This window comes from Sardina pilchardus, chromosome 24 (genome assembly GCF_963854185.1).
Source record: "Sardina pilchardus chromosome 24, fSarPil1.1, whole genome shotgun sequence".
NCBI lineage: Eukaryota > Metazoa > Chordata > Actinopteri > Clupeiformes > Clupeidae > Sardina > Sardina pilchardus.
Genome location: NC_085017.1, coordinates 28409356 through 28436595, shown reverse-complemented (window position 1 = coordinate 28436595; position 27240 = coordinate 28409356). Strand labels below are relative to the sequence as shown.

Below are 27240 nucleotides of genomic sequence, written 5' to 3'. Positions count from 1 at the left end.
TGCAGGTAAAAAGTAGGCTAACAGCTTAGACCACATTGGAATACGGAATACAATCTCAAACAACGTCAATCAACAATGATGCTATGCAGCACAGGTAGGCTGAGGAAATGATAGCAAATATAACGTTAGCTAGCTTTCTAACAACAAACATGATGGCAATGATGAGAATGATAACAATGTAGTTTGTACTGTACAAACGACTGTGAGAAGAAGGCTTAAACCTAAATGGTAGCCTACAACTGGCATGTCTATCAGGTTGGACGCTGAGTTAAGACTGGCGTGGCTAGAAGCTAACGCTAAATTTGATTGTCGCTAAATATAGTGCTTACGTTAGGGTTTGATTGTCTAACTATGGTCCCAACGTCACCTAGGGCTAACCGGTTACTGTAACGAAGCAAGATAGGAGTGGGCTACTGCAGGAGACAAGACGAAGACGATAACGTTCCGTGGCATGGTATCAACTTTAGATTGCTTCTTCTAGTCACTAGTGTTTACAGCCAGAGAGGGTTAAGGCTATTATGAGAAAAATATCCAACATGAAACTTATGAAATCAATGTACATTATTAACTTGAAAACATTGCCTGATGTGAAATCATTTAATGTAGAAATCTGAAATCAGTTTCCATTCATGGATCTGTCAAACATTCCCAAAAATGGAACAGCAGTATATTCAATAAACAAAAAGCAAAACAAAACAAAACAAAAGCACTTCCAGACAGATGTGTATTTCCAGATGTTCAAGGACTTTTTACGGCAGGTTTGTTTTTTGTTGTGCTGTCTGAATTCATATAGGCTATCCGCATATTCTAGCGAACCAAATTGTATCCATTTGATACAATGAGTGTATGCTAAGGACAGTGTAAGAATATGGACGGCGTTTTGTGATGATGCGTGCAACGGTGGCTGCCAAGGGTCCGAAATGAGGACAAAAGGGCAAAAATGAGGACGCACGAGAGAGGTCCGAACAAAGGGCTCGAAAACCGGACTGTCCTCCCGAAATCCGGACGTACAGTATGGTCACCCTAGTTGTAGTTACTGAGTGGTGCCTTATCATAAAATGCCATTAGTAATTGACATCAAGGTGCATAAATACTAGCTCTTCCATTGTGTCGCTTTGAATGCCTTGCTCAGCAACTCGGTTAAACTAATCATGTGATCATGATTCTCTTTTTGCAGTACAATCTAACACTGACGGAGAGGAGGACTGCACCATGGAGAGGGGAGGGGTGAGAGGTGGGTACACATACTATACTATATACTTGTAGTGTAATGTGCACACAGCGCTAATAAACAGGGATTTCAGATGCATGAACAGTTAACACTAGAAGTGCCAAGCGCCGGTCATTTGACCGCTGACGCGTATTACTAGAAGCGCCGTGTAGGTTTGACCTAGATATACCTAGAACGGCCGGGCTGCGGTCATTTGACCGCAGTGATTACAGATGTCGCAAGGGTTTCCTGTCAGTCGGGCATGAGAATAATATTTTACCATAAAACATCTAGTTTATATATGTGCAATATGTATTATATGTGATTTATTTTAATAACTATTTTTCATTTACATGGCATAGTCTATGGAGGCGATTTACAGTGGTAAAATGCGAGTTTGTTTTGAAAAAGTTGCGACGTTGTTCTATTAGGCAGGCCTACGTGTGTAAAAAATATTTTCAGCTGAAATTCGTCAAAGCCTATTTATGTACGTATGGCGCGTATGCCTACGTACATTCATAGTTGTATCTTATCTTCTATTTGTAGGCTACCTTTTAAAGCTCAGACTAATGTATAAGCATTTTCTTACATATTTGCTGGACAAACAAATCTATTTCCAATTGGTTGCGATACATTAATTCAGTGGCGCAACGGTAACTCTCTCGACTACTACGCAAGACCTGGGTTCACAACTTGGCACGAGCGAATTAAAGCAGCTTATATTGACTGAATTCTCTGATCGTTTTTCAACGTCGACAAACAATTATTTTTTGTTAATGGTTTTTAATAACAAACTATCTGAAATAAACGGATGAATCACAATACTGTTTACCATTAACGAAAAATAATTTCGCCAGCCAATAATTTTCTGAGCCAAATTGAGCCGCCATCTGACAAACTTTGACTACATACTGTATTATGATAGTCATTCATTGCCATGGGGTTACTGTGTAGGTGATGTTACGGCTAACTTAGTAACCTCGAGCAAAACAATCAATATTTACCTTGTTCCCGTTCATCCAGCCATTCTGTGAGTCTGGCGATACAACTTTTAGCTTCAGCCTAGCATAGATCATTGAATCGGATTAGACCATTAGCTTCTCGCCTGCTAGCTTCATGTTTAAAAGTGACTAAGATTTCTGGTAATTTTCCCATTTAAAACGTGTCACCTCTCAAGTTAGAAAGTGCAATAAGACCAACTGAAAATAAAACCTGGCGTTTTTCTAGGCTGATTTGACATGGAACTACACTCTCATCTGGCGTAATAATCAAGGCAACTTACACACTACTGGCACTACTACTGCTTGTTGTCTATGGGGACTATTTTCAGATGCTGCATACGATATCACTGCGCCTATGGTACGTTTGCAAGTTGCCTTGATTATTACGCCAGATGAGAGTGTAGTTCCATGTCAAATCAGCCTAGAAAAATGCCAGGTTTTATTTTCAGTTGGTCTTATTGCACTTTCTAACTTGAGAGGAGACACGTTTTAAATGGGAAAATTACCAGAAATCTTAGTCACTTTTAAACATGAAGCTAGCAGGCGAGAAGCTAATGGTCTAATCCGATTCAATGATCTATGCTAGGCTGAAGCTAAAAGTTGTATCGCCAGACTCACAGAATGGCTGGATGAACGGGAACAAGGTAAATATCGATTGTTTTGCTCGAGGGGAGGTGGAAAATGAGCGTATTTCCAAAAATGGCGGAATATCCCTTTAAAAACCATAAACCTAGGCACCGTGTCTCAAACACAAAACAAATAAGCCAGCTAACTTACCTTACCCCAGGAAGTAGAGTTTCTCCTTACCCACAACCATTCACTTGCTCGTTCTGCTGCCAAAGACATGTTATTAACCACTTGCCTTAGACTTCGTCCACGAATGCCCAACTCAGACAGCAAGCCAATAGCAGATCTGGCCACAAACCCTCGTGCACCAACTTCAATAGGCCTTAATCTCACACTCCAACCTCGCTGCGCTGCCTCCTCTGCTATTTCAGTGTATTTTGCTCTCTTTAACTCATTGGCCTCTTCTACTCTGTCTTCCCAAGGAACAGTTAACTCGACCATGTAAACCACTTTATCTCTATCTGAGAACAGAAGAAGGTCCGGTCTCAACCTAGTGCTCACTATATGCGAAGGTACTGCCATCTGCTGGCCTAGATCAACCTTCATTTCCCACCCCGCTCCATTAACCAAAGAGCCGTTTTTACACCTGGCCTTCGTGGAACGCTGTTGACCCCCCTGACGTACAAAGTTAATTTGCTTAACATCCTTACTTGCTGCTAATGAATTAACTTCTCTCCGCTTATCCTCAATTGCTGCTGCTAAGCATTTCAGTACTTGGTTGTGACGCCATGTATAGCGCCCCTGGGTGAGGCTTACCTTGCACCCTGATAGGATATAGTGGAGGCTGCCCACACACGAACAAAGTGTACATTTATCATCCTCACCAAACCATTGACTTAAGTTCTTGGGAGATGGGAGCACATCATATGTAGCACCTAACATAAATCTAATCCTGCCAGCATCCATGCCCCATAGATCTTTCCATTTAATCTGCTTTTTTTCCACCCCTTCCCAGTTTACCCACTGCCCTTGTCTTGCCTGTGATACTGCCTTGGTACATCTAACAGTGTCCTCCTGCCTATGCATTTCCTCCACAACCATTTTCCTCCTTTCTCCTGCAGAAGCCTTGCTCCACAAAGGTTTACTTATGTCTAAACCTAGACCCCCCCGCCCATGCTGCACATGACCCATTATGTCTCTATGCCTCAATGCTGATTGAGCTTGCTTAACTGCCTGCTCTGGGTTCCACTTCCTCCCTGCCTTAACTGTAGGTGCAACTTTCCTCACCACTGGGTCCTTAGACTGAGTAAGAGTCATTTCCAATCTAGCCTTAGCACACTTAAATTCTTCTGTCAGACTAGATATTGGCAACTCTACAATGCCCTTCCCGTACAAGGCTACACTGCTTAAGCAGCGAGGCACTCCAAGCCATTTTCTCACAAAGGAATTAATCATTTTTTCTAACCTTTCAACCTTTGACAGAGGAACTTCATAGACTGTCAATGGCCACATTAGCCGGGGCAATAAGCCAAACTGCAAACACCACAACTTAAGCTTACCTGGTAGTCCTGACTTGTCAATTTTTGTAATACCTTGCCTAGTGACCTGTCTTAATTCTTCAACCTGTACCTTATCATTAAGGCTTGCATCATACCATCTTCCCAAACTCTTCACTGGCTTATCCATAACTGTGGGCATCACCTCCTTATCAATAACAAACTTCGTATCTACTACCTTCCCTTTGACAATTGAGAGACTCCTAGACTTACTAGGCTTCACCTTCATTCTAGCCCACTGCAGATTGCTATTTAGCTTATCCAATAACCTGTTGGTGCATGGGACGGTAGACGTCATAGTTGTCATGTCGTCCATGAAAGCCCTAACTGGGGGAGGCGTAGCCCTCCCTGCAATCTCTCCCCACCCACTACCCATTTTGATGCCCTAATAATGACCTCCATTGCCATTGTAAAAGCAAGTGGGGAGATGGTACATCCCGCCATAATCCCTATCTCAAGCTGCTGCCACCCTGTGGTGTACTCCGAAGTAGTAAAACATAGTTGAATATCCAAAAAGTATGCTTTCACTAGGCTTTTAATGCTACCTGGAATTCTAAAGTAGTCAAAGGCCTCCCACAACAGACTATGCGGTACTGATCCAAAAGCATTAGCCAAATCCAAGAACACAACATGCAGGTCTCTCCTCTCACGCTTTGCTAACTGAATTTGGTGCCAAATCATGCTGGTATGCTCTAAGCACCCGGAGAAGCCAGGGATTCCAGCCTTTTGCACCGAGGTATCAATTAGCTTATTCCTTTCAAGATAACTTGTCAGCCTCCGTGCCACAACACTAAAGAAAACCTTCCCTTCAACATTCAGTAAGCTAATTGGTCTAAATTGATTAATCTCCACTGCATCCTTTTCTTTAGGAATAAATATTCCCCCAGCCCTACGCCAAGCCTTAGGAATACACTGTTTTTTCCAAACTACTTTCATTAACTGCCACAGAAATCTCAAAACACCTGGTGCACTCTTATACAGTCGGTAGGGCACCCCATTAGGTCCCGGGGCCGAAGAGGCCCTTGCATGCTTAATCACTTCTTGCACCTCCTTCCACCTTGGTGGACTGTCATCACACTGGCTACTTACATCACCAATAGGCGGGATATCAGCGGGAAGCACCATCTCTCTGAACCTCTCCCCGTCTTTGTACACCCCCTCTAAGTACTCCTCAAGTTTCAGCTTAGGTTCCAAAAGGCTACCACTTTTCTGCATTACAAATAATGACTTAACAAACTTAAATGGGTCTTTGTAGAATGCTAGTCGAGCTCGTGATTTCTTTTTCCTGTTCTTCCTAATATTTTCTGCTCTTCTTAGCACTGCCAACCGCCCCCTCCCATCTGCCTGTAGAATGTCAATACCTTCCTTCTCAACGACTGTAGCTTTTCTCCACTGCTTCTTGAGCTGCCTCCTCTCCTTAATGAGTTTATTTATCTCTTTCTGGCGCCTAGATTTGACTACCTCCTGTTGCCGTTTTGCCCTTTTCTCAATAATCCCAAATCTTTCCTTACCATAGCTATAGATAATGTCTCCCATTTTCTCTAATTTACTTTCAGCTGACCCCTTAAGCTGCCCCAGGATGCTGACAAGATCACTATTAACATCCTCCCATAGTCTACCATCTGCTGCACCTGGCCACCTAACCCCAAGTCTATGACCATTAATCTTCTCCCTCCTTGGCTGCCTGGTCACTCTTTCTGCCTCAGTGCTCAAACCTTCCTCAACAACAGGGGTGCTGATGTCCTGCGAACTGTGGATTACTTCCTGTCGCTGAACTTCAACCGACTGACTTGATACACTTCTCAAGAAGTAACTATCAATGCGGGGACCCTGCGTTCCCTCTACCAAGCACTTCTTTTTCCCTTGATGGATTTTCAGGCCCTTTAGACTTGTAACCTTCTGCCACCCACACACACACACCTGCAACTTCTTATCAACTTTCTCTGAACAAGCGGCTTCCACAGACATGTTTTCCTTACTCGTAATCAAATTCGTTCCAGGGTCAGTAACCAAATCCAACACAGGTGAGTCATCTTCCGCCCCCACTCTCGCTGACTCTAGGGGTATTTTTTCATTATGTCGTACTGTAGCTTAGTAGGGTGTAGCTCATAGCTTATAAAAGCCTGGGCTACTGCCTCAATGAGCTGCTAACCCATTGAGGCCCCGGCGGGGTCTATTTCCTCCTGTCAGCCGTCTTTCCGTGCAGTCACAAGGTCTTTCCCTTGTTGTCAGCTGCCCTATTCACAGCAGTCACTAGCCTACGCTAGCTTCAGCATTACATTAATACACAGGATTAGATGTTAAAATCCCTTGTGCCAAAATCCAAGGCAAACACACATTAAGAAGCCCCTGTCCAAAATTAACTTAAAGAAGCAGGCTAACCACCAACCTGTTAACCAATGGTCACAAACACAAGACAGATGGCCAATCCCACAGCAGTATATGGTATACAGCATGTCATTGGAGTTATCAAGTGGGCACCCTCATTCACCGATGTTTCGTTAAGTTAGGCCCACGACACCTCATGAAGGCTTAACAGTGAAACCAGCGTCCTGGAGACACTCCCCTCCATGCTGCCACCATACTACCACATTGCAACAAACAAACCAGCTAGTTTAGCTTGTGCTACGCTACATGCTACCACCACATGCTGCCTCCATATTACCACATTGCAACAAGCCAACACACCATACTACCACATTGCAACAAACAAAGCAGCTAGTATAGCTTGTGCTACGCTACATGCTACCACCACATGCTGCCTCCATACTACCACTAGTTTAGCTTGTGTTACGCTACATGCTACCACCACATGCTGCCTCCATACTACCACATTGCAACAAGCCACCTTGCTTGCTTAGCTTGCGCTACATGCTACCACCCCCATCACAAAATAACCAAATACTCTTAACTATCCTAGGCATGGTCCGTCCCGTCGGTGTGGACTGAACCATACACTTAAAAACCATAAACCTAGGCACCGTGTCTCAAACACAAAACAAATAAGCCAGCCACAGATTTTAGTAAATATATTGATGTAATTGTAGGATAGGCCTACATATTGTACACAGTAATTACACTATGAAATACATGTGGCACGATAATGCGTTTATTGACTTTTAATTACCCAAAGTTGTAGCTCTGTCTCTCAATATTCAACTGCTCAATGATTTTCTAATCAATTGTCAATCTCTTTCGGGAACTATTTGAAGCTTACATTAACCACCTTAAACTCTGTATCTATATGGCCCTGGTAAAATCGTTTTGCTAGTTGTAAAGGCACAGTAGACATAACTCGAAAATTAGGTTCATTTTGCTCAGACAAATAGATGGCAGCGAGTCAGACTTTTGTTAAATCTTCAGGGCCCGGTTGCACAAACACCAAAACCAAAGATTGATGATATGAACCAAATATTCTGGAACAGACGGATTTACAACATTGAACGCGATAGGCTATTAGGCTACTGCGACTTCCACCGTTTCTTTTCCAGAGATTGCTGCGCTGTTCGCAACGCAGGCAGTCTACATTGAAGTGAAACGTGCAGAACGTTGTCCAAAACAATACAATAACATTGTGTGTTGAGATCTAGTACAATATAGACATCTGTAGACATGAAGTGGCAACTAAAGCCATTATCAGTCATGAAAACTTTGGCGGCTGCAGCCTAGGTTTTGGCTGAGCCAGCTAGCCAGCCAACTACTTCATCAGCCAGCCGTTATTCTCAAAGCAATTGGCTTCGGGGTCTATACATAACACTTTCCATTGCAAACATAGCCTATTTGAAACCGATCATTCCCCCTCCCCCATACACTCGTCTAGGCTAGGCTACTACAGACATCACCGCGGCATTTTGAGGACAATTACAGTAACTGCTTCCCCACCCCCACCGCCTCTCTCTGTCCCCTGCATAGGCTAGGCTGTAGGCTGGCTGTTTCGGCAACTCGTGGAAGAATGCGCAATCAGGCCATCCTTAAAAATATTTTTGTTTGCAGTAACAGCCCCTCCCAAAAAAAATTGGGTCGGTAGGTAGGCAAATATTTTTTTTTTCAAGATTCAAGGTAAAAAAAAAAGGTTCATTTTTGGTCACGGTGATTTTGTTGGTATGAATTTAAAAACATTTGCATGTTATATATATATATATATATATATATGTACACACACACACGACACACACTATATTGCCAAAAGTATTGGGTCACCGGCCTTGACCCCCCTATGAACTTCAGTCACATCCTATTCTTAATCCATAGGGTTTAATATGATGTTGGTCCAGTCTTTGCAGCTATAACAGCTTCAACTCTTCTAGGAAGGCTTTCCACAAGGTATATGCATGACTGTGTACCCGTGCACCAAGCAAGGTCCATACAGACATGGATGACAGAGTTTGGTGTGGAAGAACTTGACTGGCCTGCACCTGACCTCAACCCAATAGAACACCGTTGGGATGAATTAAAGGGGACTGAGAGCCAGTCTCCTCGTCCAACATCAGTGTGTGACTTCACAAATGCGCTTCTGAAAGAATGGTCAAAAATGCCCATAAACACTCCTAAACCTTGGAAAGCCTTCCCAGAAGAGTCGAAGCTCTTATAGGTGGACCATTAATGTCATATTAAGCCCTATGGATTAAGAATAGGATGTGACTGAAGTTCATATGGGGGTCAAGGCAGGTGACCCAATACTTTTGGCAATATAGTAATATTTCTGAACGTGACTTAACGAAAATCAGCATACTTTATAGAGGGTGCATTAACCGTATGCTATCTGCACACCTATGACTAGATCCAATTTGTTGTAACAACACACAAACACTCTTGCTTAAATTCTTGCTTTATAATGATCTTTACCTTTTGAATTATTCTTTGACTATATTGCCCTTCTCTGCTTTTATTTGTTACTATTTGCTTTGTGTCTAAAGCACATTGAATGACCTCTGTGTATAAAATGTGCTAGGCCTATTCAAATAAACTTGACTTGACTAAAATGTAGGCTATAGCTTTAAATATGCTGTAGCCTACTGCCAGAGAAGTAAACAAAAAAGATATTATATGAAAATATATTATGAAAAAAATAATATGTTAATTTCAATGATTTTACTGGTAACTAGATTATATGGTTTACTTGCATCCACCGCTACGACGTGTCAATGCAACCTAGGCCTACAAATCAGAGATATTACGTTGCTTTCTTTTCTCCACCAGTAGCTAGTTCTTACCACTTGAAGAATAGCTGTCCTTGCTAGCCTGTAGGCCTAGTAGAACGATCCCTTAACGAGTCACTTAAATGTTTCAATCCAAAAGAAACCACTTAATGCGGGCACGTCCTCAATTTTTTGAGTTTCTTCCACCAACACCTTCAGCCAGGTCTCATTTAAGTCTGTTGACACGGTCACCGTTACACGAATGGGGAGAAGGGATGGGTCCGGGAAAATATCTGGACATAACTTCGTGCCAAGTCATCTAAATGTGCAAGTGTTTAATGCGTTTTCAGGTGGATAATAGTGCCCGAACTAGTATAAGTTTTGACGTCGACCACGACCACTAAAGCCGCAGCCATTAGGCTACAGTCAAGCGCGAACCACTGGCAGTGAATGAGACTGGAAGCATGTAGCGCATGACAAACATAAACATGACGCCACAGGATTTATTTGGAAGAAAGAACGCAGCCTACGTTTGTATGTAGGCAATTTGTATTCACAATACTTAAGAAAATATAATATTATTGTATTGCATTTGTATTGGGTGTTTGAAGAATAATAGGCCTAATTAAAAAAAAATCGGTCGGTCTTAACGCAATTTGCAACCGGCAAGTCGGTCGGACTAGAGGGGAAAAAAAATAAATGTTTGGGTCGGCCCTATATTGACAGGGTCGGTCGGGTTACGGCAAACAAGAATATTTTTAAGGATGGCCTCATGTTTCATCGCATATGCGCGTTTCAGAATGTTCGATTTCGCCAGCGTGCGTGTAGTTGTGTGAATAGAAAAAAATAGAATAGAATATAGCCTATATTTATTGATGCCTTGCTTAAAAGAACTTCCGCCATGAACAGGTCGGGGATCGAACCAGTAACCCCATGAATATAAGGCCGAAGCTTTAACCAGTGGGCTACAGTTCTCCTCTACTGATCCGTTAAAATGTGTGTCTCAATGCTGAATCTCGAATTCACATAGACGTTAGCTTAAATTGTAGAAACAATAGGCCTATAGCTTTTTTTCAGCAGACATCGCAAACATATCATACACAGTCACAAAACAGAGAATATCTTTCTGCTCAGCCCTCCCTCTGATGTAGCTAGACCCTATAAGATGCTTCTCCCTAAATTAATAAAAATTGTTTTAGAAAGTAGCCACGGTAGCCTGTAAAATGCGGCCTGAAATCCTGGCTACTGTGTAATTGAAACTAGACTGTTAGGCTCTTTGTTCCATCCGATAATTTTCGGCGGCGCAAACATATAGGCTACCTATTAAATGAATAGAAGTGAATTTGGGGAGTAAATTGGAACTAGCCACCCATTCACTTATAGAGCATTTTAGTTGAAAGTCAAGTTTGCTTAAGGTTTGTTCAAGAACTCTTCCAGAGTTTTTACCTCAAACAACACAAATCAACACAAATAAATGAACAGATAACTCGAACGTGCTGTATGTCATAATGAAACAACCACAGACTACCAACAACACGGTCTGACACGAATGATACATGGCTTAGTGCAAACTGAATTGATGACCAAACGATTTGATTCGTGCACGAAGCGCCATCTAGCAATCATTTTGTGTAAGTAACAGCCTCCCAGTCTAAGGACTCAGCGATCTTTTGACCGCCTCGCCGCGCTTTAAGTAGTTCACACCAGCATGGCGCTTCTAGTAGGTCGTCAAAGCGGTCAAATGACCGGGGCGCGGCGCTTCTAGGTACAGTGGGCGTTGGTTGACATTGGCCGCTTTCACGTGAGATTCTCATGAGAATCACGTGTGAATCACGTGTATTTTATTTATTTTTCCCAAGTGAAGCTGCAATGACCCAAACAACCACCAGGTGGCACTTGTGAGCAGGGTTAGGAATGTCAGCATTTACCACTAGCCAAACAATCCCAAATTGAATTAAATCCCGAAGCAAACTGAACATCTTTTCTGCTTTTAATAGCCTAGTCTCACGACAAAACTTGTTATTGTTTATGAAGGTGTCTTCTGTTAGCCTATTTTATGAAGAGGCATCTGGCTGTTTCGTTTAGGTTTGTTTTGCTGTCACTAATGGTTTCATGAGGTCACGAGGCCAGTTTCCACTAAAAGCATAATAAGCCTATGTCCGAAGCGCAACTTGTTTTCTCGTTTTTGGGTCAATTCATACATTTTATTTCAAATGTGCGGATAGGCCGATGGTAGGCTACGCTTGTTTTTATGCTGGTAACAAAACAAAATGGTTCACGAATGTTATTCTTGATTCTGAATGCGGGAAACAATTAAAGATAAAATGTATTTACCGTATTACAGATCAAGTGACTTAGCAAGATCTATATAGCTATTTAGAGTCAGGAGCATACGCGTGACAACAGCTGTCAGTTCGCATCGTAGTAGGCTGCGCCGATGAACATAAACGGTTTAAAAAAAGGAAGTTCTGTCTGGAAAGCCTCTCTATATCCGCACACCACGGAACATGTCAATGTCAATGTTGTTGTAAACACACGAAATAGGTAGGCTAAAACTTCAATAGAGACAAGAAGATAGGCTAGGTTGGCAGGAGATTGCTTAGGCCTACCTGTAACTCCTCAATGCCCATTTTATTTAGGCTAATTAGGCTCTGCATACGTGCGTTTTATTGTGAGACATGCGTTTCATTTGGAACGGAGCGGCATGCCATCAAAAGCAGAACATTTTTGGTTTGTTTTGGGGTCTAATTTACTCTTACACTGTTTGATTATATTGCTTAATGTTTGGACTGATGGCCAATGCAATAAGGGGGTATTTGATGGTTCACTAATTATGTTTCATGTAGTTGAAACACTGTCGGGATTTCCACCGCTGTTTACGCACAAGGCAGTCAATTCTGAGCAGCGAAGTTGCCGATGCGATGCGTGCTTCTCAAGTCTGATAATTTGCAGCAAGATCGAACGGTGGAACCATGGACTGAAAGAAAAATAAACTAAAAGTGTCCCCAATCAGGAAATACTTCTTAATTTAATGTCATGAAGGCATATATCCTACAATTGGTATGAGCATGCAATGTGCGTCCTTGCGCAACTTATAAAGTGGCTCGTTGGAAAGCCCCACGTCTGCTCTTTCGTGCAATAAAGGTTTCATCTCTGGGTTTTGGTTTTGATTTTTGTTTTGGTCCATTGATGAAGACGTTAATAAAGAGTTTCTTAATAGTAATACTGTAATATTCTATGCCTGCATTTCATGCTTGGGAGCCTCAACGCATTCATGTGAAGAACGGCTGAAACAGAATTTGTATAGAAAATCCTTAGGCTAATTATGTTCAATGTTGAGTCAAATAGCCTAATTTTTGGATGAATGCTGACACGGAACAAAAAAAAGGTAGGCCTAGACTAAATGCATGTTTCCAAAATTCTGAGCAATCACTAGGCTATATATAATTAGGCCTATATTGTTTACATGCATGAGATACCAGTTTTGCGTAGCTCAATGACGCTACGACTAAAGGCTGGCTTAAGGCCGTGGCACGCTCCTCCGTCTGCGTCACGCGCACGCGGCACTGGTGAGCGCGTGACGAGAATTGCGTCATTTTTACGGCATGCGTCGCGTTTTTGAGTCGACCAAAATTTAAGACCGCGCGTCTCTTTCACGCGTAGACTGCGCATGTGTGAAACGGAACTGCTGTAAAGACGCCGCTCCAGTAGGTGGAGCACGTACAGAAATAGCGCTTAAAACTCAGCAAACAGAGACAGAAGAACACTTAAACTGGCGTTTCCTACTCGCTAACGTTGTTATATGATGACAAAACATTAGTCTTTGAGTATTTTAATAGTCAGTTGTAAACAAAGACCTCCTATGTAATCCAAGTTGTGTAAATGGACTGAAGTTCGCTCTAAATATATACTTTTATCGATTATGCTAACCGTTAGCATCTCTATAGGATTTCCCATACACATTAGCCATAAGCTAACCCATTAGTTTAGCTGTAACTTGGAATGCTAGCCTACGTGTGGTGTGCTGTGCCTGTTCTGGTGGATGATAAATGGAGAGATGTGAAGAACCAACTCATCAAACTTTTCAGCAGACATGAGGAAGTACTCGTGGTGCTTCTCCTCATCTAACAGCTGCATCTTTTGTGTATTTAAGTGTGGAACACTCCTTCCCTGGCTCTTCCTAGTTCAGTGGTCGCACATCCCAGAGTATCACAGTTAATTCGTAGTGTGCCGGCGCTAACCTTGATCGGCTGGCGCGCATTCAGGACACAGACATTGGAGTATGCCTCTTATACGCGTCTAAAATGACGCACGTCAAACGTCCAGTGTCGCGTGCGCGTGACGCAGACAGAGGAGCGTGCTAGAGCCTTTACATTGCACGGTTTTGGTCTGTTTTAACAGTCGCCGACTACTTTTCCAAAATCGGGCGGAAATCTTGCCAGTTGTACTAGAATCTCGGCGCGCTCCCGTCATCTAAATCGTTTAGTGTAAGGTGCCAATCTTAGCGGTTTTAAGTCCGTCGGAGTCAGTCTTTTTCTAGTTTTGCCGTTACGACAATATCAAACATGTTTGATATTATCGTAAGTCTTTTCAGTCGTGGCTCATGCAAATAGTGACGTGAACATTAAAAACCAATAGTGACCTCGGTCGACGAACACGAAAACGGAAGGGGCAAAATAGGCGACAGCTGTAGCCTGTATGATTATTTGTTATTTCATTTCTTATAATTTATTAGTCGGCTATTCTACGTGACAGAACAACTCTATATCTGTTAGTGATGTCACACTATCAAACAATGCTGCAGAAACGCGAAAAAATTACTTTGATATGAGTAGCCTGTCATGTGAGTTCCTGTTGATGATGACGTATAGCCTAGTGCACGATGGAAATAATTTGAAGGAATCTAGCAGCAGTCTTGTAAATAGTGACCACAGTCTTTGCAAAATCCTAATCTGAGACTGGCCTGTGACTAGTCTGTGACTAAAAACTCAATGAATTGTCTTTAGATGTGAGAGGGTCTGAGACTCTAGTCTTTCAAAAATCTTTTCCAAATCTTTGCAAAGTCTGGCAATGTAAGGTAGGCTTAAGTAAGACTATTTTTTTACAATAAGTGGGTTGGGAAGCGGGTCGGGTATACAGTATTTCAATAATTATTTTTTGCGGTCGGGTTAGTTGTAAACGGCGGGGCGGGGCAGGCCGTTCAGACACGTACCCGCGCATCACTGGTGGGCACCAACTTTTTTGATGAATTGATAAACATTTAAAAAGTGGTGGGGACAAAAAAGTTCGTCATAAAAAGTGGTGGAGACATGTATGCTACCCGGTCCCCGGCGAAAATGATGCTGCTGTTTCCGAAAGCTGAAAAGGAGTAGGCTCACTGTTGCAGACGCACACTCAACAAAAGATTGCTAATGATGTGTGAAACTGCTCTTGGGGGGATTTTTTAATTCGTGTTCTGAGGCACAAAGGTCAGTTCACAGAGGGGGGATGGTACAGTTCGCTTCCAACACTTAATGGCTCTCACCCAGTGCTGCTGCTGCCCATTTCGGAGCCCTATTAGAATCGCTTTGTGGTTGCCATCTGAATGGAAATCAATAATTTAATACAACAATAAAGTCTAACAGTAATCTACTCATTTGGACAACGTTACACAGCCCTATAAAGGCTAAGTTCCCTTTAGTTTTGTTCTAGCGAAGGGCCGCCTACCGTTAACGTCTGGCTTTAGCTAGTCAATTCTGGCAAGCACACCAATTGTCTACCTGTTTTGTCCATCTGGAATAGGCGTAACTCTAGCTTTGCGTTCCATCCTTTCTGTTTTCGTTGTTGCGATATAATATCCATGATGTGTATTCAGTTGTGATTTAGCTTCACATTGTGTGCTGATAACGCTAGCCGAGTTAAAGAAAACAAATAGTTGCGCGCCTGCGTGCGTAATTTCTCCTGCTTAAACAAAATGTGTGCGCGTGGATGTAACTCTGCATTAAGTTCATTTTGATAACGTGTTGACTAACTTCAGGCCTACTTAATATAGAAAATTGTAATTACCCTGATGGCATGCAGCTAATGGGATACTGTGCATAGTTGGTAAAGTATGGTAGGCCAATTTGGTGTGATTACACACGGGACATTTTCTCCCATTGATGAGTAGCCTCATGGTACGCTCAGTGCACGCACACAGGTGTGTGTGTGTGTGTGTGTGTGTGTGTGTAGCCTACTAATGAACCCAACCAACGTTGTGGTTCGACTGCACAATTACAATAGCACAACATAGATGGGAAGGATGGCCGTATAAACTTTCATTTCCCCAGCACCTCTCAAGACAATGCCCGTCCAATGTATTATCAAAGGCTATCAATCTGCTTCAAATCTAGATGATTTTACGAGTTCTCCCTACTTACTGAAATTCGCTGTGTGACGTGAGCACGAAATAGAATGCGAAATATTAAAATAATCGCATCGGACTCGGTGTGTACACTTCGAGTGCGAAAATTTCGCACACAAATTTTTCGCATTTTGCACCGCAAATTCGTGTCGTATCTGGTCTGTACGGGCCTTTAGTCGGCACGGCATAGATGCTTGGAAAACGACTCATAAGTCAAAGACTAGACTAGACTAATCGTTATAATAATTTCTATGTATCAAATCACTTGATCGCAGATGTAACAGAACCCTCACCAATTTGAGTTGACAATGGGAACCAATCTCGCAAAGTTCATGCTCGTCTTTTTGCGCAAGTGAAACCTAACGTTAGATAGATAGATAGATTGATAGATAGATGGGCGTCATTTTAACACTTTTTATTATCACAGATTTTGTCCCCACCACTTTTGACAACTGAAAATAAAATGTCTTTTTAATACATGGCTACGCTTGACAGGGCGATAGGGCAGTGAGCGGTGATTCATTTTCACCATTGACTAAGACCTAGCTACGCAAAATAAAGTTCTAGCAACTTAGATATAAGTACTCATGTTCATGTTGATTCAGAGATAGGCATAGGCCTACCGTAGGCTGTACGTCAAGCTACGACTGCAGTTTATCATGGTGAATTAATGACTATAACGATATGTTCTATTTTTCTCTTGTTTTCTAATATAAAGTTAACATTTAACTGAGGGCACACAACCCTTATTGACAGCGACACATCCAACACTATTGCATCTGAACAAAACATTTAAGATTCAGACCTTCAACGCATTCTTTTTTGTGACATATAAAAAAAGAAACATTTTGACAATCATTAAGAAACGTAGGCTACATCATTCATACTCCTACTTCCCGTGCATCTTGCATTTTACTTGCTTCCTTAATTTTGTGAGAGTCTGAGATTGACAGAGCATTAGACTCTGATCTGATGGACAGTCGTCAGTATGCATGTCAGAAGCTTTGATCGTGCGTTAAGTGTATGCCGCGAATATCAAATAAACTCGACTGACTGAATCCCATATATTTTTGACAACTGTTAAAATATTCAAAACCATGCACTGAAATATCAAAGATAATGGTAAGGCATGGTAGGCTACTGTTCTTCGATAAACAACCAATATTTAGATTCATTGCTCCCGTCCTCCGCTGATCAGAGCGCAATTTCGAATAGCCAACGGAACAACGATTAAAAGATTTATGCTTTGGCTACTGTATTTCATAGACGGCCTAGACCACCTTTAAAAATGTCTCTGCCCCCCGAGAAAGTAGGTCTAAAGCCTATACATTTTCACCAATCCATATGGATTACTCCACAAACCAAAGCAAACTAACCAGCGGTGGTAATTTTCATGGAGTTAGAATGACTACTTGGGACATAGACCGGGCCTACGCGATTTCAGCATCATTCTGGCTCTGGTTTCGTTTTTTTTGGGCGAGCCGAGTCCTGAGGACATGATAGAAACCACCGAACTAGCCTTCATTCTCCTCGGAATGAGCCATTTAAGCACGAAGCTGATAAAGTCCTAAATATAGCCTCGTAGGCCTGTGCGTTTAAAACTGGTTCTGGCGACAACAGGGCAGCAGAGTCAGAAACGCAACAGTCCTCAACATCGTTAAGATCATATAAAATTTATGTCCCCAGCACTTATCAAACCAAGCTGTAAAATAGCGTTTTGTCCCCTGAAAACTAAACTGACGCCATTGGATAGATAGATAGCTATCCAAAGAGAAATTACAGAATTACATTCATGAGGAAATAGCCTACGTCAGATTACGGAACTATTGTAGAGAAGCAGTCTAACTCGATAAAACTTGTTTGCATATCATCATCACCGTTGTCAAACTCTCAAATGAAACATAAAGTGTTATTTTCAATCTGCTGCTTGTGTTAATGGCAATTTTGAACTAGGCCTATGACAAATAGTTTGTTAGTTCATGCTCGTCTTTTTCGAAGTGCAGAGCCTTGCGAACATTTTCAGAGTGCCAGACTGAATTTACAAACACCCGAATTTACAAACACCCGAAAAAACAAAACAATAAAAGAGTTGTATTGTTGCAGTCTGTAGGTGACTAGGCTACTAGGGATTTCTGTTGCCATTTCCGAAAGCTCCGAAAGCTCCGAAATATACTATATGGGCTGGGCCACTTAGAGGTTGCTTCCTGGCCGCCAGTAGAACTGGGCTACAGTATCAATGGCGGTAAGTTGTAATGCAGCTGTAATACAATTCACACAGAGCGTGAATCAGGCAACGCGTGAGGGAAATGGCCATTCTCAAGTAATGCTTACTGTATAAGTGGGTCAGAACGGCGCGGCGCTTCTAGTGTTAACTGGTGTTGGTCAATAAGGTTAATGTGTTGATATGTCACAGCTAATTGTGATTATTTAAGCAACAAGCCCTGAGAGGTCATAAACTTTACATTGATTTTAGAACAGCTAAAACACCCGCAACACAAAAAGGATTGAATGTTTTTCAGGATCTATAAGTCACAGGTGAGACAATTCAGGACATGTTTCACATCAGCAGTGGGTCATATGTAACTGTAGTCTCTTTAACTCCACAGAGAGTCGTGAAGATTTGAGGATTGTGCTGGTGGGGAAGACTGGAGTGGGAAAGAGCACTTCAGGAAACACCATCCTGGGGAGAGAAGCGTTTATATCAGAGACCTCCCCCTCCTCAGTGACAAGAGAGTGTAAGAAGGAAAAAGCAGAAGTGGGTGGGAGAGATGTGTATGTTGTTGATACTCCAGGCCTGTTTGACACAAATTACAGTGCAGAAGAGATCAGAAAGAAGATTGCAGAGTGTATCTGTCTGTCCTCTCCGGGTCCCCATGCGTTCCTGGTTGTGATCCAGCTGGGGAGATTCACACAAGAGGAGCAGAATACAGTGAAGATGATTAAGGAAATCTTTGGTAGTGAATCAGACAAGTACACAATGGTGCTGTTCACTCATGGGGAGAAACTGAAGGGAACAACCATTGAAGAGTATCTGAGTAAGAGTTCCCAGCTAAAAGAGTTCACGGCTCAGTGCCGTGGGGGATATCATGTGTTTAACAACTTAGACTCAGAGAATCGGTCTCAGGTCACAGAGCTGCTGCAGAAGATTGATAAGATGGTGAAGGTGAATGGAGGAGGCTACTACACCACTGAGATGTACCAGCAGGCTGAAGCAAAGATTGAGAAAAGGAAGGCACAGATTCTGAAAGAAACTGAAAAGAAGAGAAAGAGAGCAGAGGAGGAGCTGGAGAAACAGATTAAGGATGCAGCAGAGAGAGCTAGAGAAGAGCTTAGAAAAGAGAAACAGAGAGAATGGGAGGAGAGGGGGAAACAGGTTAAGGAAATGGCAGAGAGGGAGAAACAGGTTAAGGAAATGGCAGAGAGGGAGAAACAGCTTAAGGAAAATGCAGAGAAGGAGTTGAAGAAAGCTAAAGAAATGCTTAGGGAAAAGAATGAGGAGAACGCTAGACTTCAAGCTGAGTTAGATAATGCATTTATTAATGAGTGGGCAAAAGGAGGTTTTTTAGCAGGTGCTTTAGCAGGTACTTTTGCAGGTGCTTTAGCAGCTGCAGAAGGGGCTGCAGAAGGTTTTCTTTTGGGAGGGCCAGCAGGTGCAGTAGTGGGAGCAGTTGGAGGTGCAGTAGTGGGAGTAGCAGGAGGAGCAGCAGTGGGAGCAGGAGTGGGAGCAGGAATGGGAGCAGTAGTGAACACATTAGGCAGATGCTCCATACAGTAGATCAGTGATTCCCAAACTTTTCTGGCTCAAGGCACCCATAAACATATTTCTCTCCGTCCACGGCACCCCAATTTTTTTGTGCAGTATTTGTACTTCATGCCATTTTATTGAACCCATGATAGGCCATAACTGGTTTCATTATCGTAGCATTAGGCTACTATGAGAAGGTGAGGTTTATCTATTTTTGTTTTATTCACATGTACCACTCTCTTTTATTCAACTTTTGAAAATATGTAATACAGATATATCATGTGCATAATGTGCATAAATTTTTTTTATTCAATTCTGTACAAATGATTAAGGGTGTCACGATCTTGATTTTAAATCGAAATCGATCGAAATTACATCTCAGTCTCGAACTTCGAACTGAAAAGTAGAATCGACGATGCAGCCACACCCCCAACGTGACATCCAGCATGTATGCCCAAAACGCAAAACCACACACGTGCAGCATCAACACTCCTCTAATTTTAGGCTGCAGCCAGTTAAAAAATGCACATCAACCTCTTGTTACTCTGAAATCACGGGTGTGGAAGCATTTTTACGTTCATTCACGTCAGTTATTATTATTATTATTATTAAGGTTTATTTAGATAGGGACAGATACAAAAACATAGACAAACTTAAAAAGTCATCTGATGCATGCATCATAGCATTTTTAACTGACGCTAATTTACAACACTTGTCCCTAGACAGTTAGCCTAACACCAATTTAGCCTTCTCAACTTAGCAAGTAAAAAAACGATTTAGTTAGCCTACAGTTCAAAATGACTTTAAGGCTTAAAATGCACATTGATAAGTACTTATTCCATTAACACTAACCTTGGGTCTCTTCAGAGTGTCTTCAGAGTGTGCACAAACATTCAAAGTATCATTCTGTGTTGCTTCATTTCACTATGTTCACATGTCTATGTTTGACGTTTTTTGTTTGTTCCCAACCTCACGGATGGAACGTTTTCAAAATAAAAATTGCTTTCAAAATAAAAGCCCCCTGAAACAGAATAGGAAGAGGGCAAAAAATAAAAAATGAATATAATAATAATAATAATAATAATAATGACACAAGGAATGCATTAATAAAAAAAGATCGAAATTCGAATCGAATCGTGGCTTTAAAATCGAAAATTAAATTGAATCGAGGATTTGGAGAATCGTGACACCCCTACAAATGATCCTCTCCATAGATATAGTTCATCACCATTTTAATTTTGACCAAATTTTACATTCATAAATCTAAATTCCAAAATAAAACACCAAACTTTATAGAACTGTCAATTCACATCAAACAATATATTTCCACTATATCCTGTTGTAGTAACAAGAAGGCTGTTAGAACACACACATTATTTGTATTTTTCAAATGCTTTATGTAGATTGAGTTGTTTTCTTCATTGTTTATTATTTTCTTTACTGTTATTTATTTTTACATCCCCTGGCGTTTTTGATCTGTTTGTGTCGTATACAAATGACTGTATACTTGTTGTTTTGTGATCAATTAAAAAAAAAAAAAAAAAAAAAAAAATTACAATCTAGGAAGAAAAAAAAAAAAAGAAAAAAATATATAGTTCATCACCAGATTGTAATGCAAAGCAACAGCTTTTATCTTCACAGCATTTATTGACAACACATGTATCATCAGCACATACTGGACTAATGACTCTTATACAACATGTTTCGTCTTTAGCTTGTGTCACTGTCACGTTTTTGCCCATGGTGTGTATTTGAGCTTCTCTCTGTTATGCTAGCAGTTTATGCTAAAAGACAGCGTGATATGTGCTAAATAAAGGGATGATTATGTAACCCATTAATGACTGACTGCAGTGGATTATTTCTGTAGCAGAGATTGAATGAGAGAAGAGGAGGAGCTAAAGAGATGAAGAGAATAGTAAGAAAGGAGGAGGAGCTAAAAAAGAAGACTACAGGAAAAGATGGAGGGAGATATAAATGCTGCAAGTTGACGGTACATTTCTCACCTCACATTGATATGAGTGTGGGCTACAGAGCAGCTGATGTACTAGTAGATAAAGCAGGTTTAAAAGCAAGTTTAATTGTAGCACTGGAGTCAACGAAGTTGGAGCAGCAATTACCTAATGCACCATACCGTGGGTCTCCTGGTCTAGTACCTAATGCACCATACTGTGGGTCTCCTGGTCTATATAGTACCTAATGCACCATACTGTGGGTCTCCTGGTCTATATAGTACCTAATGCACCATACTGTGGGTCTCCTGGTCTATATAGTACCTAAAGCACCATACTGTGGGTCTCCTGGTCTATATAGTACCTAATGCACCATACTGTGGGTCTCCTGGTCTATATAGTACCTAATGCACCATACTGTGGGTCTCCTGGTCTATACAGTACCTAATGCACCATACTGTGGGTCTCCTGGTGTATATAGTACCTAATGCACCATACTGTGGGTCTCCTGGTCTAGTTCCTCTATATAGTACCTAATGCACCATACTGTGGGTCTCCTGGTCTATATACTGTAGTACCTAATGCACCATACTGTGGGTCTCCTGGTCTATATAGTACCTAATGCACCATACTGTGGGTCTCCTGGTCTATATAGTACCTAATGCACCATACTGTGGGTCTCCTGGTCTATATAGTACCTAATGCACCATACTGTGGGTCTCCTGGTCTAGTACTTATGAGAGTTCTTATGAGTTCTTGAGAGGAGAATCATCACTCAGGTTTGAACTTATTAATGGTTATAATGACTTGAGGGGAGATTGTCATTGCAATTGTATTGTACTGACTCTGCTCTGTGTAACAATAAATTGAACAATGTGCTGGTTTAGTCTCCTACCAGCATGTTCCTCCTGTGCCTGAGGGTGCGGCTCTGTGTCCAGTGAAGGAATCAAGTATGTTCCGTCCCATACTGCTCTAGGTCCAGTGAAGGAACCGAGCATGTTCCCCTCATGTCAGTTACAAACACTTTTTTTAAAGGACTTTATTTATTTATGTATGTATTTCAGCATGATCAATAACACATTTATATAAAACAATGTTAACGTCATAAGGACTGTTACAAACCCTGACAGGCTAAGCCAACAGTGTGAGAATGTATTAAAATATATCATTTTTTATTTCAAACAGTTATTATAAATTTAGTTTGCACATAAAACACTAGGAACTTTTACAAATTTAGACAAAAATACAATTTGTCAGCTGGTACCAGCGGTTATTATTGTTAAACAGTTAATATGTCAGACTGTGACTACAAAATATATATGGTAAGTGTGTGCATATTGTATAAACAGCTGTCACATCTACAGTAGTTCTTTATTTCACTACATTTACACATGAGGACTGATTTGAGTTCAGTCCCTGCTCACTTCACAGTGTTTTAAAGCTCTTAAGGCGTCTTTAGGAAAACAAGGTTCCCAACATGTGGGCACCAGAACATCTAGAAATCTATACAACAGGCTACGACTCTCTCAGTATTTACAGCTTCACACAGAACAACAGCACCATCATAATATTGTTTTGGTCACAGCGTGCAGCAGAAGGTCTGTTTGTCCTCTAAGGTCAACTGGGGAAAGGACACGGCGCTTGTGTGTGGTGCTACTGCAAGTGCTACTCAGCTGGTGGGTCTGTGGGATTGGGAGGCTATGCAGTGTCTGTGTCTCCTAATGTGAGAAGAGTAGGTTAGTGGGCATAGGCCCGTAGGTTAAGTGGATCTAAGGGCTTTTCAGTGGAGATTACTGAGGCCATTGGAGGGTTAGTCAGAGGTGGTCTCTGTGCTTGGCCCAGAGTCTGGTGTACAGGTAAAGCTTTAGTGAGGGGATGAGCTCCATCTTGTGGTCAGATGGTGTCATTGCAAATGAGAGCAGCTCAGAATGTCAGAGGCGACAATACATACAGCATATAAAGGTTTCATATTTTATCTTCTTCATCATTCACTTTTATAACTTTGCATACTTTTGGCATCATTAAAGACAACTACATTATTTTCAATTGAATTGAGTGGAAGAAAATCAGCCCAAAAGTTTTGTAACTGTATGGGAATTCCTTCAAAACTGTTGAAACCTGTTAAAATTTCAGATTGTCAAGTTGGTTGAGAGACTGAGCAAACGGTGTCTACTATATGTAAATTGAGGGTCAATTAAAAATTGCCTTTTTTTCTTATTAAATAATTGAATATGTGCTATGTTCTGCTTTCTGCATTGTTCTACTCTGTACAAAAGTGAAAGTAAAGAAAAAACATAGATAAGTTGGTGTTGTCTTAAGCAGTCTTGGACACAGTCCAGCAGCACAGACCTTAAGCAGTCTTGGACACATCCGTCAGGCCCAGCTGCTTTCCTGGGATGGAGTTTCTTCAGCTGTCCTCTAACTTGATCTACCGTGATGATTAGGGTTGGGTATCGTTTGAATTTGAACGATTCCGATTCCGATTCCTTGTTTCGATTCCAGTTCCTAACGATTCTCGATTCCGATTCTTGTAAGAGGCAGGGTAAAAATAGTTTGGATATTTTAAATGAGCTAGCTAACCAATGGTCTTTCTGAATGACATTTACTATACATTTCTCACAGGGCTGTTTTCAATATCAAATCTAACTGTCGTCTTGTTGCCTCAGCTCGCTTATGCAAACACCTTCTTCGTTGGTGTTTAGCGGTTTCTTCTTTCGGTTCGCGGACTGGGAATCGATACTAGGAATTGAAATTTAAACTTATGAACGATTCCGGGAGAATTGGAAAGCTAGTCCCGGTTCCCATCGATTCTTGATTCTCGATACCCAACCCTAGTGATGATGGGGGAGGGGAGGGGGTGAGTGGTGTGTCTGTGTGGGGTTACCATTGGTCCTGTGGGGGAGGGGTACATCTGGCGGGGGTACGTGTTGAGCACTGAGAGTGAGAGGGGAGGTGTGAATTGGGCAGTTAAGCAAGCAAGAGCAGTGTGAGAAGTGGTTTAACTGGTTCACCCTGTCCAGATCTCCCCCCACAGAGCTGCTACTCTTTCCCAGGCCAGTGATGGTCTTCATTCCATCCCAGACCTCCTTCCCATTGCCCCATTGTTCTCCTGCAACTTCTGTTCCACCTTCTTTCTGTATTCCTCCCTGGCCTCTTTCAGCCTGGCTTTGAGTTTCTGTTGATATGTATAGAATTAAATATGTATGCCCTCAATTGTACTATAATATTACTTTTATTTGCAATTACAGTACAATTGAGGGCATACTTATTTAATGATACATTATAGATGCTGGCTGATAAGAGCCAATTATATGCTTTAATAAGGGAAGGTGGTGTGTGTGTGTGTGTGTGTGTGTGTGTGTGTGTGTGTGTGTGTGTGTGTGTGTGTGTGTGTGTGTGAGTGTGTGTGTGTGTGTGTGTGTGTAAGACAACTATTTGATTTTCTTTACACAGAACTCAATTGATCTCAGAGGAGGCCATCAGCCAGTTTCTTACAGTTTTTTTCCCATTGTTTACACGCAATTTTTGAAACCGGGTTCTTTTTAGCAAAATATAAGCACAGCTATCCAAACGCCACACTCAGTTTGCATAATTCCTAGATTGTTTGCAAAATGACACACTTCAGTCAAAACATACACACTTCGGTCAAAACATATACACATAATTTGTGAAAATGCTATTGGTTGTCATTTCACAAACACAGTCCTCAATGATCAGACACTATTGCAGCCAGTTTCACATTGCAGTGATAAATGCAAAACGCATTTGTAAAAAAGCAAATTTTAGGAAATAGCATGTGCTAGATTTTTGCCCAGACATTGTTACGTAAGGGATAATTTAGATGTCCAAAAAATAGTGACAAACCAACAACATTCTTCATGATAAGTTCGACATAGGAAAAATGTACACAAATAGATAAACTTGCTCTTGCACTGAACAACACTGATGCTAGATGCTGATAGACTGAATATTTCAAGTATTTCTTTCGATACTTACAGTATTCCTTACCATAATCAGTTACAGGAATCAACCAACAATGAAATCAATGAAACAAATACAATCTGTAGACAAATAAAAACTACTGCACAAAGTACATACACTTTGACTCTGAAGAACACTGTTTTGCTCCTTGGAGTAAAGTTTTGCTAATTGTGTGAAATTTTTTATTTTAGTGTAAACAATCGTAAAAATCTGTACAAGGAGACACGCACTACCTGCCCATTAGAATCCTCCTGCACCTGAGAAGGTGTGGCCCCTCCCCTTTAGAATCCTCCTGCACCTGAGAAGGTGTGGCCCCTCCCCTTTAGAATCCTCCTGCACCTGAGAAGGTGTGGCCCTGCCCCTTTAGAATCCTCCTGCACCTGAGAAGGTGTGGCCCCTTCCCTTTAGAATCCTCCTGCACCTGAGAAGGTGTGGCCACTGGTCCTTCTACAAAGACAGACGTCTCTATGCTGTTGAGCTCAAACATCAGAGACCTTCACCTGAGACGCATCACCTGACAGACTGCCATCAGAGACCTTTACTTGAGACGCATCAATCTAGACTGCCATCAGAGACCTTTACTTGAGACGCATCTATCTACAGACTGCCATCAGAGACCTTTATTTGAGACGCATCTATCTACAGACTGCCATCAGAGACCTTTATTTGAGACGCATCTATCTACAGACTGCCATCAGAGACCTTTGCCGTCACGGCAACAAGACGCCTGCTGACCCACCAGCCCGCTGACCAATTACATATCAGACGGACCTCCTCTGGAGTATCAACACATCTGTCCTCAGGTATGTCTTGAACATTTTGACCACTTTAACATATTTCTTATTTCATCTCCCAAGACTTTGTCTGAGTCAAATTATATTTTAGAGTTAAGAAATCTTCAGTGAGGGGGGAACTGCAGATAATTGTACATGATGATATGCATGGATGCACCAAAATATTTGCAACTTGTTTAAAGAAATGAGAAACTGTTTTTTTGATGTGCACAAGTGACACAATGATGTAAGATTGAGCAAGTAGTTTTGAGAATTTCAATTTTGATCTGAGAAATGTAAGCGACAGAGGAAAAACTGTAAAAGTAAAAAAAAAAATCAAGCTTGTGTGTGCAAATTAGATCATTAATGATTTGTTTGAAAGAGATCTGCTATTTAGGAGTGCTAGTTTTGCTGTAAGAGTTTGGGAACTGTGGTCCACAGGGGAGATCTGAGGCTGTGGTGGTACTGGTAGATTTGACTGGTTTACCCTGGTCGTTGTTGCTTGAGAGGCCCTTCTGCACGGGGGGGGGGGGGGGGGGGCATGGAGGTGCGCTGCGCTTCCTCATGTGCTTGGGTGGGGATGGTGAAGGGTATTTAGGGGATCCTGGGGAATATCATACAATACTGTCATCATATAATTGCCCCCTGCAGCTGCCATCAGTATTCGCCAGCTGAGAATATGAACTAAGAGGTTGTTGCTGCTTGAGAGATCCTTCTGCAGGGGAAGGGGAGGGCGTGGAGGTGCACTACTGCGCTTTTTATGTGTGTTTGGGTGAGGATGGTGATGGGTATACTGTATAGACGATGCTTAAGGTCTTGGGCTGCTAAAAATCTGCATGGCTTCTGATGATACAGGAATAGAAAATGAACTAAGAGGTTGTTGCTGGCGGACACTTCACCGATTAGCATTAAAGGGACACTTCACCCATTAGCATTAA

General features: G+C 41.7%; 1 protein-coding gene across 8 annotated transcripts in view; it reads left to right on the top strand.

Annotated features, from left to right (window-relative positions):
- The window catches only part of LOC134073060 (GTPase IMAP family member 7-like), a 31165-nt gene extending 9536 nt beyond the window's left edge, over positions 1-21629 (top strand). For 4 of the 8 annotated variants that reach the window (XM_062530009.1, XM_062530010.1, XM_062530011.1 and 1 more), the window contains 2 exons: positions 1178-1234; positions 18461-21629. In XM_062530009.1, coding sequence (XP_062385993.1) covers positions 1213-1234; positions 18461-19629 — 1191 coding nt within the window. In that variant the 5' untranslated portion in view covers positions 1178-1212 and the 3' untranslated portion in view covers positions 19630-21629. Of the gene's footprint in view, positions 1-934; positions 1013-1177; positions 1235-3260; positions 3351-5890; positions 6990-18460 lie in introns of those variants that run through there. The other 4 variants (XR_009937241.1, XR_009937242.1, XR_009937240.1 and 1 more) reach the window with 3 other exon arrangements.
- The last annotated feature ends 5611 nt before the right edge of the window (positions 21630-27240 follow it).